Genomic DNA, 13,823 nt, shown 5'->3' with positions numbered 1-13,823 from the left:
CAACAATTACAGAATAATTCAGATATATCGGAGTTTCGTATTGATTTCGGATGACTGTAATATCAATTTTGCGCTATGGAAGGTGTCTAGATATTTCATGGGTTCCAGAAATTCATTCATGTCGTTGAGATGGCAAAATGAACGACCTCTCATGCGGTATGTAGATGTAGGAAATCATCTAGTATCATCTCATATATCGTTATTTTCCAGGTGTTGAAGATGTTGTTCTTCGCTGACAGTAAAGAAGAGAGAGACGCCTGGATAAAGGCCATCAACTCCGCCATAGAGAAGGCTAAGCACCCTATTGTCATTGACTCCGAGGTAGGAACATATTGACAACATGTACATATATAGTCACTTCATTCTCTCCGACCAGGTCTTTCTCTTGTTTACCCAATCCACGTGGTATCAACACCATTCAATAAGTCGGTTCACGGTTTGAACTTCGCGTTCGCCGTATGATACGTTGTGGGTAATACATTGTACGTCAAAGTTGAAGGCCCCTGAGATATAAACAAACCACGTGTATCAATCAAGGTCTAGACAAGAACTGTTAGGGGCTTTACATCGGATGTCACATTTCAAACCGAGAACCGACTTATAGCAAGCGTCATTCTGCCAGTTCTGGTACTGTAGACTACAGTTTAATACCGGTAGCACAACTTAACTACGGCTGCCAAGAACGCTACTTTGACTTTTTTGTGTGGTCTCATGGGGAAATGCAGGTATAGGACTGACGTAAAATACAGTAAGTTTTATGTCACGAGAATAAACAATCCCACCGCACATTGTATAATCTGAGCTGACCAGGTCACACATTACGTTCTGTCCACAGTACGAGGACGATGGCACCCCAACCCGGCCACTAGAACACGTCACCAAAGAACGGCCAAAGCCCAGGGGACGGCGGCCTCCCACCAGACAAGCACTCAGGGTAAAAATGTTACTACTTTCTCTCCTGTTCTTTCTAGAAATCGGAAACTTTCCAACAAGACATGGGATCGGCAGTTGTCCCAGGGGGCGACCAAGACTCCGCTGGCCCTGTCACCGGAAACAGGAAGTCACGTCATGTGCGTATCGGGAGCCTGTCAGTTGTCTTGTGACTGTCGTGAAAGCTGAAGATCTTAATGTTGGAAAGTTGATTTATATAATGTGACTTAAGCATGTGCACGAAAGAAACGTTTGTAATTATCCATTCTGGGGTTGCCTTCAGCTCTAACTAACTTCATACTACAACAGCCTGCATTTTTCCCTTTTACTTTCCTTCTGTCAAAGGCTTTTAGGTAAATCGAAGGTTTTCAAGGCTACACAATTACACTTCTACCTCCATGCAAAGATCAACAATGTTGTTCTTTTGTCCCTGTTCAGGAAGAAGCCAAATTTGTGAATTCGCCCAGTCATGATCCTCAATTCCGCATGCTGACTGTGGGCATGAAGGGATTCGAAAGAACAAGGAAGGTAGGAGTATAATAGAACTTCAAGAAGACCAACTAGGAAATTGAAATTATAGCATTTACACACATAGCGGCCGGCTGGCACTGTATGGCGAACGAACGAAGTCAAACATGATGATCATTTACTCATAATTGGACATCATACTTATTTAAATTAGACCACTGGGGTAACAACTCCACATGCAAGTCGTCTTTGCGTAAGTAACCTGAAGACGGTATAACCCACACGGCACGCACCGGTACCAGACCTGACAATTTTTCTTGGTTGCAGAGACGGAAAGCGAAGGAGAGTGCTCCGTGCTCTCCACAGAGTCGCCCCGCCCGTCTGAAATTAAACGCCAGGTCCGCCAGCAGACCTCTCCGCTGGTAGACCACAGCTACACCAGTAAGACCAGCCGGTCAGCTTCCCCGGCCTCCTTACCTTCCACTCCTGCCTCGCCCGCTAGCACAAGGTGAGTTGTAGCTATTGTGTAAGCTGGTCTGGCGTCCCACGTCTCAGAACGCATCTCTGTTGTTAAGACTAATCAACAGTTAGACGTTCGCGTACATGTTTGTCTGAAGCTAGACTGCTGATCTCTCATTTATATTCCCATTATGTACATTTCCTCCATGGATGTCGTCTTCAGCAACACTGTCCCTGCTGGCAGGAGGAGGAAATACAAGTTATGAGCTAAGACAGAGATGTAACCCCGGCAGTTGCAAGTACGGGTCTTTGCACGACGTCCTTTAGCTATTACTTAGGGGCACCTGTGTGTGTGTTTGTGTGGCACTTCATCACACGAAGGCTTTTGTCTCCAGCACCTTTCAAACGTAACATCTAAACAAGTCTTTCTAAGATACCCAATCATTTGGAATGACCCCTCTATCAATCTCCAAAAGCACCTTTCAGTGGCTAGAAGTCCCTCTTCTTTTCCCTATTAAATAAAAACCATTTACAGATCTATCTTTTCTGTCCGCACCTCTTAAAACGGGAAGTTATGAGCAGCAGCATTAGACACAGCAGCATTACTCCTAACGTTTTGATTGTTCTGGTTGTTTAGGAGCGAGTCACAGACACCAGACGACAGCAAATCTGATAAAGGCGTCCAGACTACCCGTGATATTGGCGTCCAGACCAGAGAGACCAGAGTTCGTGAAGACTGTAGGAGCAGGAGCAGTGATAGCGCCGCCGGGGACAGGGTAACCAACAACCACGTCTGTAACAGCACGGAGAGTGTGGACTCCTTGTCGGCAACAGGCACGGACTCGGACGGGGATGTGGTGGTGGGGAGAATACGTGAACCCAGGCGGGGAAGTCTCGGCTCAGGCCGCATGAGGGATGCTTCGCCGAGCATCAGGAACGGTTCACCAGGCAGCAGCCCCACGAGGACTGTGTCCGAGATTAGCAAATCGATGAGAGCAGCTAAAGAGTTGCTGCAGAACGCAGAAAAGGCAAACGAGGCTGCGGGACACGCGATGAAAGAGGCGTCCAAGATGAGGAGAGAGGTCCAGATCTTTGCCGAGGAGACAAAAAAGGCCCGCGAGGAGTTTGAAAAGACGGCAGAATCTGTTGAAGCCTCGAAAGACCCGCAAGGATCTCCTCAGAAATCGGTGGATCCCACTGAGTTACAGAAGAAGATGGAGGAGAAATATGACGAGCTTAGTAAAATAACCGAGGAAGCAAAGACAATGCGGGACAGGGCGAAGGACGCTCTAGTGGCGGCTGAACGCGCCAAGGAGACCCTGGATAATGCAGAAAAGGCTCGACAGGAGTACACAAAGCTCAGCGAGGAATGCAAGGAACTGATTGCAAAAATGAATATTGCCGAGACAAAAAAAGTAGAAGACCCGAAAGAAAAATCCCCCGAGAAGAAGAAAAAGTAGTAGAGCAACAGCAGTGTCCATTCCATTCGTTTTTTACAAAGTGAAACGAAGCTCAACGCTGCATGTAGTCAGTTGGATTTCTCATACATGTAAGTACACAAATCAAGGAAGCTTCAAACTTAGTTTTATCTCTTGTTGCAGAAAAAAAAACATGACCACCCATCCTTATCAGCGGCAGGATAGATCTCTCTTTAATAGCTGCGTTGTACATCGGTTCCAATGCACAGTGCGATATTAGTAAAAGCGTCCCTGTTTGAGCCACCAGGGCTTCACTATACACCATGTTCCTGTTTTGCTTTGTTGCTGCCTTGTATCTTACAACAAACTGGAAATTCAGAAAGAACTTAACGGCTGGGAACATGCATAGAAATGCCTTGGTCGCTACGGTCACAGAGTCACAACCTGTGGTTCCCAATGACATCTCAGACGGTACATATAGTAATGGGTAAATTTGTTCAGGGTAGTGTCAGCTGAATAATTGCGCCACGTCCATATTTACACTGTATCTAAGGAGAGTATTTCTCTACATGCGTATCGGTCTGTGAACCAACTTTAGACTTGAGAAATAAACCCGCACAATACTTATTTCTTTTGTAAACTCATTTGGTAAACCCAGACCTTTCGAAGAGCAGCAAAGTCACTTTATATGTACAAGGAAACTAAGACATTTTGAGCAATTCTCCTTGCATCCCTGTAGATAGTTTGATATGGTATTTACTAGATGGTCCTTGCTTAAGCAAGTATTATCAACAATGCCTCGTCTCAGGCAAGCGTATTTCATGGGTGCTTTATAAATTCGTACTTCAACGCTAATATATGCAAAGTAAGCCACAAAAGACGTAATTATGTATGTTATTGGGTGGTATGTCAGAAAGTTGTGTAAGAATTGTTTATGTTAAGTCAGATTGAAGATGAAACTAGTAGTGCTATAACTGCTGTATTGTGTGCATTCTTGGTGTGTCCCTCTTTGTACTAAAGAAAAATTATACAGAATAGAATTACTTTCCTACCATGTAAACCTACAAGCATAATTGTAGTAACAGTGCTGAACCCTGGGGAAAAACAACAGCAACTCAACAGGGACCATCAAAACAAGGGTACATCCACAAATTGGACAGTGTCAGTATTGCATTCTCTGCCTTGAAACACAATTATATGCAGATAATACAGTTGTGATATTTGCTTTGCTCTTTAATTTTGTTGCATTTTAATGTCAATTTAGGACAATAGCAGTTGTTTATTCAGAAATAAGCATTTAGGGTATCTTGTAATATTCTACCATTTCAACTTTCCTGTTTGGTGATGCCTCTGGGCCAGATGCGTTTCTTATACATGTAGTATTACGATCACTGACAATTTTAAAACTTGCAACAATGCATTCCCTGGGGAATTGATATTGTGGTAGCCTTTTTTTTATCATTCCTTTGAGGAGGGTATGCATATGGAGCTTGAAATGTAGAACTTTTGCTTACTGCTCTCCTGGCACTATTGTATCATATTTTTCTTCTCCAGGGAAGCCTTACAACTTGCACAGAATATGTTGTCACATGAAAATAAAGACATCAGCTTGCATGTTGTAGATCTTTTGTCTTATTTCTATTTTTCTTCTAGCCTGTGAAATATTCCTCAATTATATAATATCTGACTGCAATGAATTCAGAAAAGGCAATTATATATCATAGGCCATATGTAAACAAAAGGACCTGTTTTTTGGCAAAGCATGATAGATGCCTTGTACACTTCACTGAGGGCCACCCAAAGGGGCACAACTAACAATTGACACTGGCTGAACTCTAATGACCTCTGCAAGGTTCCCATCAAACCAGCATGTCACGTGGACGTTGTCGACAGTGAAGAAGTACAGCCGGTCCTGACACTTGTTCCTGAAGTAGGGAGACCTCGGGTCCGCACTAAGGATGTCACAGATGGCTTTCTTGACTTCTTCACCGTCCTTGAAGGAAATAAGGGTGAAGACATCTTGGCCATGTCCTAGGAGATAACAAGAAAGTCATTTCAGTCGAAGTCACTGACAAGTGATACATACAGTACAGGATATTGAACATAATAAAAGTGTCATCATTGAGTTCATGCTGTTTCATTATATTCCAATTTAGCCAAAGTTTAACAGCAATGACTTAAAATCAATTCAAAATCAATTTTAGTCTTTCCCACACCAAATGGTATAGGGTGGTGCTCCTCTACAGTGCCACAGTCCTTATAATTAGGCCACACAGCTTTAAGAATAGTGTCTAGTACATCATGATCATCATAACCAATATTAGCCTGTAAAATCTTGGCACATGTGAGATAAAAAATTTAAGCATTTGCTTACCTTTAGAATGGAATTTCTGAAGTGTTGCTTCAGCATTGTGGGTGAAGCTAACGTGAAGTTTTTGAACAGGCGGAGATGTGACCCAACTGGCAACAGTGACCTGTTCTGATGTTGAAACATCTCCACTCCTGCTGTTCTCTTCGTACCACGTTACATCCTTGCTTTCATCCTTTAAAGTGTCATCAGTTGAATTGCCTTTAGAAGGAGTTTTCTGATGTGGTTCTGAGAAGCTGAGGTTCGTTCTGACATAGACTGTGTCCTCTGCAGAGATATCTTTCTCAGCTATGTTCTGTCCAACACATCCAAAATTTGCTTTCTCCTCAGCAGAAGAAGCTGTTGAGTCAGTTGACACCCCGTCATATACAGGGATGTAGGGCTTGATGTCAAGGATGGGCGTTCCATCGAGTATATCTATGCATGACAAATGTAAAGTGTCACCTGTAAAAAAAAACATGATTTTTTACTTCAGTGAACTGTCAGGATTCGGTACATAAATTCTGAATAAATTGATTTAAAGTAAAATGATGTGGGGAAAAAAAAGAAAAAGAAAAAGTACCTTCTACTTTGTCCAGTTTTGCCAATGTTAGCCCAATTGGGTTTGGTCTGTGTGGACTCCTTGTTGCAAACACACCTACTTTGACTCCATCCAGCCTCGGAGGCTTCACCTTCGCCTTTACTGCTTCTCCATCATTCATGTGGAAAAGAAATATGATCCTGGAAAAAGAAAAATGGGATGTTAAACACAGTGTTCCTTCTACATTACCTGTGAATGGTATTTTACACACATTTCGTGGATGCTATTTGTAGACTTAGTGAATATCTAGCCTATTATTAATGGAAAATATCTCAAGCACAATACAGTTTGAGGTTTTAGCACAAGCCATGTGTATGATCTTGATTTTACCATATGTGTGAAAACTTTTCAATCCCCTCCAGTGAGTGCTCTGGGTTATTGAATATGCTTCTGGAGATGGTGAGCTTGGCCTTGGACAGGTCACAAATGGTGGGCTGCCTCGGAGTGCCAGCCTTGTGCTTGAAGCAAGACTCCAGATGTCCAATTGGAGTACTCATAATTGTACCTTCTGTGAGGAAAAAATAAAACAAAGCTTGAAACCATATAAAGAGCTTTTCGTAAGAAAAACAAAATAGCACACGTTTCTTCAATCAATTTCATAAGAAGTATATGTACATGTAACAAGAGAAAGTAAATGATATAGAAAAATCACCTGGTATATTGGGTCTTTCAACAGCAGCATCTTCAAAATGCAGGAGTTCCTGGGGACAGGTTTTCTGACGGACCATTTCTTGAATTTTGAAAACTTCTTTCTTCTCTACATGCTTCAGAGTCTCTATCTGTTGCCTGTTGGGATAAATTTTACACTCAGGAGTCAGGACTTAAAAGTTCCCACCACTGTTTATTGATTAGTGATTATGATGGAACACACTTTCCACAACATCTTCCTTCAGTTGTTGTACGGAACATTTGTACCTCAAGTAAGTTGGCTTTGGCAATGCCAATTTCCTTTCCTGGGTCTCAGATTTTCTCAGGAAATTACTAGTAAAGGAGAGGTTAGGCAAAATGAAGTAAAAAGAAGAAACACCATGTACCATATCTTAGTCTCTAATATATTCACAAATGTAGTACATGTATTCAAGAAATGTGTTTAACTAAATTGAATGCATTAGAATATGGTTCTCAAGGTTTCCATATTCACATTTGTGTAGACATTCATAAAATGCTGGCAGTCATAATGTACATTGTCTACCAACAACCAGTCCCTAACACAGTTGGGGCTTAAAGGTTCCATGCCATGGATACATAAAAGTTCCTCACTCCACTCACTGACAGTTGAAAATGATTACAGTACTACTTCTTGAGTAGGAAGTAAAGCCAGAGGTCCCGTGTTTGCAGAGAGCCACACCTTCAAGCTTGATCAGTATGTAAAAGAACCTACCAGACTTATCAATAGGAATAAGGGTCACCATTTGGATCAAGCCTATATACAGCTAGTCTGGTCTTATGTATTAGGTGGCTTGTAACTGACCTTCAAAACTGGCGTGTTTCCCTAAGGCAGTTCTGTGATACAACTAAACAAACAACGCAGTGCTGTTTACTCTAACTTCACTCTTGTGACTCTTGTCTGTAAAGTCTTCTGTTCACAATCGATACGTGAATGTCTTCCAGTGGGGGGATGGCAGAAGTTGGAAGATCCCTGTGTCGCCACTGTTTGGCGAACCCGTCCGTTAACGTGTGAACTGAGTCTAGCGGAGCTGTGACCGTGAAGTTCAGCCCGACGTAAAAGACCAGGATGAAGATGATGGCGATGGTGATGTAGACAGGAGCGGCCAGAGCCCAGTACTTCTGTGGCCAGTAGGTCAGGCCCACGGCGTGTAACCAGGACTCGGGGATGTAGGCCCACACAACATACAAGCCAAGGCCTAGGAACGACGCCAAGTACAGCACGAATCCATAAATGGCTCTCTCTGGGGATGGCGACGGAGAGGATTCAGACATCTTCTGTGAGTGCTAGTGCCGATGTGCCGGTATGTGAAGTCTCTGAGAAAGCCTCCTCTAACGGGGCCTCCAACTTCAGTCGGGGAAAAATTTGTATGTGCGATGCCAAGAAGGCAAAGGATCTCTTACGGCCCTTCGGTCTAAAAGGCTACTTTTGCAGGCCCAGTATGAACACAATAGACCTCAGTCTTGATGATGACGGTACGAACGTTACAACGCAAAGATCACCTGATATTTTTCAGCTCCTTCCTTGCCAGAAAAACCTCTTTCTGCAGCTGTTGGGCGGCCATGCTTGTAACCCTTGACCCGGAAGTACATTGATGCGGTCTTAATGACAGCAATAGCACGCTATCAGAAAATCAGGTTTTTATCTTAGCAAGACAACAGTACAATATCTGATACAAATGAGTAAATTGCATCCGTATATTATTAAATCATTGATATTTTCTGAATCGTTAATATTCTTTATACGATGTAAAATGATACATTACTCAGTATGTTTGTCTGTTTAGCATTTAGATGCGGCTACTGTTTGTCGGTGTTCTTGGAGACGCTGGGCATTTCCGGTTGTCAGAAAGGTTGAAGTGATGAAAAGTCCTCTCTAATCACCCTAACATTCCTTGGGTAACCTGGATTTCTTCCTGGATTAGTTGCAAGACCCTACAAAAGGTATGTTTTCGTCCGATGTCATATTGCACGAGTTTTAAAGCTTATTTTTTGTTTACAACGTTGCACTGAGGGGAGGGGGGCGAATATACTGTAACTTGGTACCAAACAAAACAAACGAATTTATACGATGACTTATTGATTGTAATGAGCCATTCATAACTTTTGTATAATTAAAGCTAAATAAAGCTTATAAGTTCAAGGCCTATAGGTAATGGAAATGTCCAGTGTTGTGACCTCGCCCCCCTTGGGACAGGTAAAAACATTACCCAGCTAAAACCAAGATTTGAATATCAAACGTTTTTATGCACCACGGTTTTCCACAGGCCGTGACAATGTCTGCCCGAAGTCTGGAGAAGCTGGGGATCCCCAGCCTGCCCCAGCCCAAACTCAGGAAGAGGAGAGGCATGTATGCTATGGACAAGGACACCATCAACAAGGTACAAAATCTCCTACTGAAAAATAAATAAAATCACAGCAAAAGTAAATGAATTCATTACCTTCATTGTGTCTGTATTGATTTGTAAAGTCTTCTGTTCATAATCAACTGTCATGACACATTTAACTTCTAAGAGACAGTAAGTTCATATGTACTCTACTCAGGCATTTTTGCTTTATAGGGTTTTCATTCCCCCCATGTTTTTAGAGAGAAGATGCCAAACACCCTACATGTAGATAGCTATCAGATACAGAAATATGCTTTTAATCCCATATCATCTTAATACCTGCTTTGGGGAAGCATTGGCAAGTAATGAATCAAACATCATCAAAGCTATACATGTATCTAGAATACTGAGAATGACTGGATGTTGTCAATGATTGCTTTGTTTTCTCCAACAAGCTCAAACAACCCAGGCCCGTTCCTCTTTTGTTTAGTGACCTATTTCAGAAGGTTGGTCAAGGAGTGATGAGCATGGTTTGGATACACCTGCGCTTAATCGTGCCAGTTTAATAGCACCCTTTGTCTTGTCCACAAATAGAAATAGCCACCGAAAACACAATGTAATTATCAATAAGTAATATTCATATAAGCAAAATTGTGACAAATGCATGCATGCTTGAAATCAAGTAGTTTTCCATACATCTGCCAATTGTCTTGCGATAAATGCCTACCTGATGATTGAAATTTTCTGCAGCTGCTGAAATCAACAACTTGCATGACTGTTTTTGATGATTCATGGCTATCTTTGCACCTGCATCTACGATAGTATAGTAGTAGTAATCTGGTTCACAGTTTGACATGAGCATGTGAAGTGTGATTCAATGTGGGTAATATGTCAAAGTTGAAGGCCCCTGAGACATAAAGGTCAGGAAAATTGTATTAGAAAAGGCCTAGACAAATTAGGAGCCTGCATCTTTAACCTTGCCCATGTGCATTGAAACTGTGAACCAGCTTATAAATATAAGTTATAGCATCAAATTCTGATTTAGAATGTAGTATAAAGAATAGCTTCAAGGTCACATCACTTATAATATGTAATATTATCACTGTACCTGCATCTTTTGGAGGTAAGAGTGTAATGGGTTAAGTATCCCCCTGACCTGCATGTCCCACAGTCTGATGTGATGTTAACTTCCACAGGAGGAAATAGAACAGCAGGTGACAGACATCAAGGTGCCACTGACTCTGTTTGCTCCATTTCACCATGAGGATGGTAAGCAGAGGACATTCTTAACTTACATCGTAACTAAGTGGGAGTTTTAACTTGTAGGGGAAGATGCGCCAAGATTTTGAGGGAGTAAAGGGTTGTTTGACTGCTGGTATCAGACTTGCTGAGGTAAAGTGTTTGTGGAATATCTTTTGGATGGAATATCTTGTAGTTAGGTGGTTTGAATTTTGTGTCAGAAACTGAGTGTCAACTGCCTTGTTTCTATTTTCAGAGCCACAGACAGAGGACCTGGAAATTGAGAGGCCTGTGACTCCCATTGATGTAAGTATGGCATCCTGACCTTTTCTTTGAGCAACAGAGACATCAGGCCATGACGTTCACAAAGTCACAATAATGCAAAATTAACATGGCTGAACCTTAAATTGAGAAGACGGGTATTAAAAGTAAACTTTTTTAGTGGTCTGAAACAGAAACAAAACAATTGATTTGTTTTATGTTTTAGGAGAGTATCAAGGCCCCACCTGCGACGTTTGGTGTGCTCGCTAAGCTGGTGAGAAGGAGGATCTGTGTGAGGACAGACATGAGGCACATCTCCACTGAGGACCAACAGAGCCTGGTATGTGCCAAGTCTGGATAGGCTCGTTAGCAGTCATAGAAAGCATCATGATTGTTCAGATATGGATAAAATGTCTTGTTTTGTAGTAATTTGTTAGAATGGTCTAATGTCTAATGAATATAAACAAATACAAGTATATGTTATCAACATATGTTACCAAGATTTTAATGGAAATCTGAAAAACAGATTTTACACAACATCTACCTACCTTTCCAGTTTCTGAAATAGGTACCATCATTTTACATCATCTTGCAGGGTGGGATCATCATGGGGGAGCTGAATTCCATTTGGCCTGATATCAGAAGACAAGTAGATGATCCATTTCTGGTAAGTGGTGTCCAATAGCAATGCATCTACAATTGTTTCCCTTGTCAATTCTCATTTGGGAGATGGTAATAAAATTACCAGGATGAAAGACTGTCATTTTCTGTTATATGGGTACTGAGAGGAGCCTGAGGCATACCAAGGATAACTACAGTACAGCCACACATTTGAATCTGTTACAATAAGCTGGTGCTTGTAAGATTACTCATTTCACTGTGATGTGCTGACACTGCTTCTGACAATGGTAGTGAGGTAACATTTTTTATGTTTTCAGTCTGCAGAGCAGAACAAGGAGCTGCAGAGAAGGATAACTGTGCACATCGTCACCGTGTGTGAACAACTGTTCCTCCACTATCTGCAGAAGGCAGAAGGTAGGATTGTCAAAAAGCATTGGTCTGAATTGCTACTCACTCTGAATTATGCATCAACCTTTTCTGTTTCCTTCTAGTGAGAATGCCAGAATGTAGTAAACAACATACAGTAGTTTCTGAAGTGGCTGAATTGTACCTATTTTGGAAATTTGTTTCTGACTCCGAGACTGAGTTGGCTTGCTTTTCCCTATGCTTGTCAAAACAGTTTTAAACAGAAGAGGAATCTTCAGTGGTCCAGCCAACATGAGCCGTCTAAGAACTCAACTAGGAATCGATGCTAACAAATAGTAAGTTTTGAATGATAATTCCTTTGGTTTTCTTGTCTTGTACGAATTCTGCACAACACCCCTAGATTGGGGTAAAGCGTGCAGGGGAGCTGTGCGATGCGCTATTGCTGCTTCTTCAGGTGTTGAAGTACTGCAGCGTTGAACTTCGTGGGTTCCGCAGTATCAGTTATCTCTTGGGGCAAAATGTTCCAATCTCTGACAGTTTGTGGAAAGTATGAATATTTGTAGCAGTCTTTGTGAAACGTTAGAGGTTTGTATGAGTTGGAGTTGAAGTGTCGCGATTGGCGCGGGATAGGCGTCAACAAGGTTTTGACCGGAAGGGCTGTTTTTGAGTGTCTTGCTTTCTGAAGTAATGTGAGTCTACTTGCCGTGCGTCTGTCCTTTAATGTGTCCCACCCTAAATCTGTGACCAATTTGGTAGTGCTGGCATAAGTATCATAGGTATTAGAAACAAATCTGGCCGCTCTTTTCTGGACCGATTCTAACTTGTGAATATGTTCCTTGTAGTACGGATCCCATGCAGCGCTAGCGTATTCAAGATGGGGTCTGACTAAACTAGTGTATGCATTCATCTTAACTGATTTAGGACAGCTATAGAGATTGCGTTTAACAAAACCTAATGATTTATTTGCTTTGGAAGTAATATGATGGATGTGTTCAGTCCAAGAAAGTTTGTTGTTTAGGATAACCCCTAGATACTTGTGATTATTAGCCTCAGCTAGTGTATGGCTCCCTAGTTTGTAGTCAAATACTTTAGTTTTGCATTTATGGGTGTAGCGCATGACGTAGCACTTATCAGGGTGTACAATGTAGTTCCATTTGCCGGTTTAGTACTGTATCTTCACGATCAAGTGCTCCTTAAAAAACTGTAGCCGGAAGACTAGTGGTCATTGAAACAAATGTGTTTTGTTTTAATCTGCAAATATTTTGGTTTTTGGATACTTCTTTGATTTAGAAAGATGAGTTTTCATTTTGTGTTCTGTCAGTTTGAACATCCTAGCCATCAGGCGCTACATAGTGGGAGACATGAGGAAGAAGCCAGATGATGCGGAGGCTGATGTGAGTGACACTGGGTATGATTATTCCTCCCGGGCTCCCACAACAACTATCTCCCCTTCCATGATGGAGAAGAAGAAGAAGAAACAGGGACTACAGCCGTTATCCTATCAACAAATGGTACAGTCTTTGCTTCTTTATATTACAGTACTGTAGTTTTACAGGATTGTAATGCAAAACCCACAACATTGTGGCCATCCTATTTCTATGTGCTGGTCAAGTTTAAATTTTGTGTACAGTTCACACAGTGTCTTTCTGTGCTCTTTGCAGCTGGAACTGAGCAGACCACAATCAAGGAGGAAAGTGAAAACTAATACTGAGAGGGAAATCAGAGATGTGAGTAGCTTAACACCACAGTACAGCTACCAGGAGATACTAGAAGTAGTAGGGAGCTGGAGTTATATGTACATATTTTGTATCCTGGAAATTGTGAGACAAAGATAATACTCTAAACCATAAGGAATATAATGACAGCTACTATAAACTGTATTCCTGTGATCCATATACACTGTATTCCTATTTGTTTTGAGGACATGTTAAATTGTTCTGTTAACAGATGTATAATCAGATGCCAGTGATAGACACTGAAGTCCTGGAGGATCTCATGCCCCGCCCACCGTCTGAGTACGAGGAGGGATATGAAGTACCAGGTAAACTGGATGTGGCATATAAAAAGTTTTGCATGATACCAGATCTTGCATTGTATTAGTATAGGACTTGGACTTGGTG

General features: G+C 41.8%; 4 protein-coding genes across 5 annotated transcripts in view; 2 read left to right on the top strand and 2 right to left on the bottom strand.

Moving 5' to 3' along the window:
* The first annotated feature begins 219 nt into the window (after positions 1 to 219).
* On the top strand, positions 220 to 4,896 carry LOC109471783. Its single transcript, XM_019771140.1, has 5 exons — positions 220 to 321; positions 836 to 934; positions 1,369 to 1,458; positions 1,728 to 1,906; positions 2,495 to 4,896. The coding sequence occupies exons 1-5, from the start codon at positions 220 to 222 to the stop codon at positions 3,315 to 3,317; spliced, it is 1,293 nt and encodes a 430-aa protein (XP_019626699.1). The 3' UTR covers positions 3,318 to 4,896.
* A 27-nt stretch (positions 4,897 to 4,923) lies between these two features.
* LOC109471889 (tRNA (adenine(37)-N6)-methyltransferase-like) lies at positions 4,924 to 8,655 on the bottom strand. Its single transcript, XM_019771322.1, has 6 exons — positions 8,393 to 8,655; positions 6,876 to 7,009; positions 6,554 to 6,731; positions 6,206 to 6,363; positions 5,650 to 6,087; positions 4,924 to 5,306 (listed from the first exon to the last, which is right to left on the bottom strand). Exons 1-6 carry the CDS (start codon positions 8,452 to 8,454, stop codon positions 5,059 to 5,061), a joined length of 1,218 nt encoding a protein of 405 aa, XP_019626881.1. The 5' UTR covers positions 8,455 to 8,655; the 3' UTR covers positions 4,924 to 5,058.
* LOC109471890 (phosphatidylinositol N-acetylglucosaminyltransferase subunit P-like) lies at positions 7,333 to 8,419 on the bottom strand. The gene has a single exon (XM_019771323.1). It carries the CDS (start codon positions 8,162 to 8,164, stop codon positions 7,772 to 7,774), a length of 393 nt encoding a protein of 130 aa, XP_019626882.1. The 5' UTR covers positions 8,165 to 8,419; the 3' UTR covers positions 7,333 to 7,771.
* Positions 8,656 to 8,695: 40 nt separating the features above from the next.
* Positions 8,696 to 13,823, top strand: part of LOC109471885 (coiled-coil domain-containing protein 87-like) — a 17,154-nt gene continuing 12,026 nt past the window's right edge. The window contains exons 1-11 of one of the 2 annotated variants that reach the window (XM_019771316.1): positions 8,696 to 8,833; positions 9,157 to 9,270; positions 10,413 to 10,485; positions 10,712 to 10,761; positions 10,943 to 11,056; positions 11,312 to 11,383; positions 11,655 to 11,751; positions 11,957 to 12,038; positions 13,025 to 13,214; positions 13,365 to 13,430; positions 13,651 to 13,744. In XM_019771316.1, the coding sequence (XP_019626875.1) occupies positions 9,166 to 9,270; positions 10,413 to 10,485; positions 10,712 to 10,761; positions 10,943 to 11,056; positions 11,312 to 11,383; positions 11,655 to 11,751; positions 11,957 to 12,038; positions 13,025 to 13,214; positions 13,365 to 13,430; positions 13,651 to 13,744 (943 nt within the window). In that variant the 5' untranslated portion in view covers positions 8,696 to 8,833; positions 9,157 to 9,165. The remainder of the gene's footprint in view (positions 8,834 to 9,156; positions 9,271 to 10,412; positions 10,486 to 10,711; positions 10,762 to 10,942; positions 11,057 to 11,311; positions 11,384 to 11,654; positions 11,752 to 11,956; positions 12,039 to 13,024; positions 13,215 to 13,364; positions 13,431 to 13,650; positions 13,745 to 13,823) is intronic. The other variant, XM_019771315.1, reaches the window with a different exon arrangement.

The sequence above is a fragment of the Branchiostoma belcheri genome, unplaced genomic scaffold (assembly GCF_001625305.1).
Source record: "Branchiostoma belcheri isolate BF01 breed outbred unplaced genomic scaffold, Haploidv18h27 scaffold26, whole genome shotgun sequence".
NCBI lineage: Eukaryota > Metazoa > Chordata > Leptocardii > Amphioxiformes > Branchiostomatidae > Branchiostoma > Branchiostoma belcheri.
Note: the sequence above shows the minus strand (reverse complement) of the source record. Positions and strands in the feature narration are given on the sequence as shown.

Bases quoted from the DNA above. Each gene is read 5' to 3' on its own strand.
- LOC109471890 (XM_019771323.1), bottom strand. From the start codon at position 8,164: ATGTCTGAATCCTCTCCGTCGCCATCCCCAGAGAGAGCCATTTATGGA.
- LOC109471783 (XM_019771140.1), top strand. From the start codon at position 220: ATGTTGTTCTTCGCTGACAGTAAAGAAGAGAGAGACGCCTGGATAAAG. The intron at 935-1,368 runs GTAAAAATGTTA...GTCCCTGTTCAG, and splicing joins CCACCAGACAAGCACTCAGG to GAAGAAGCCAAATTTGTGAA. The intron at 1,907-2,494 runs GTGAGTTGTAGC...CTGGTTGTTTAG, and splicing joins GCCTCGCCCGCTAGCACAAG to GAGCGAGTCACAGACACCAG.
- LOC109471889 (XM_019771322.1), bottom strand. From the start codon at position 8,454: ATGGCCGCCCAACAGCTGCAGAAAGAGGTTTTTCTGGCAAGGAAGGAG. The intron at 6,732-6,875 runs GTGATTTTTCTA...TTTTCCTCACAG, and splicing joins TGAAAGACCCAATATACCAG to AAGGTACAATTATGAGTACT. The intron at 6,364-6,553 runs GTAAAATCAAGA...TTCTTTTTCCAG, and splicing joins GAAAAGTTTTCACACATATG to GATCATATTTCTTTTCCACA.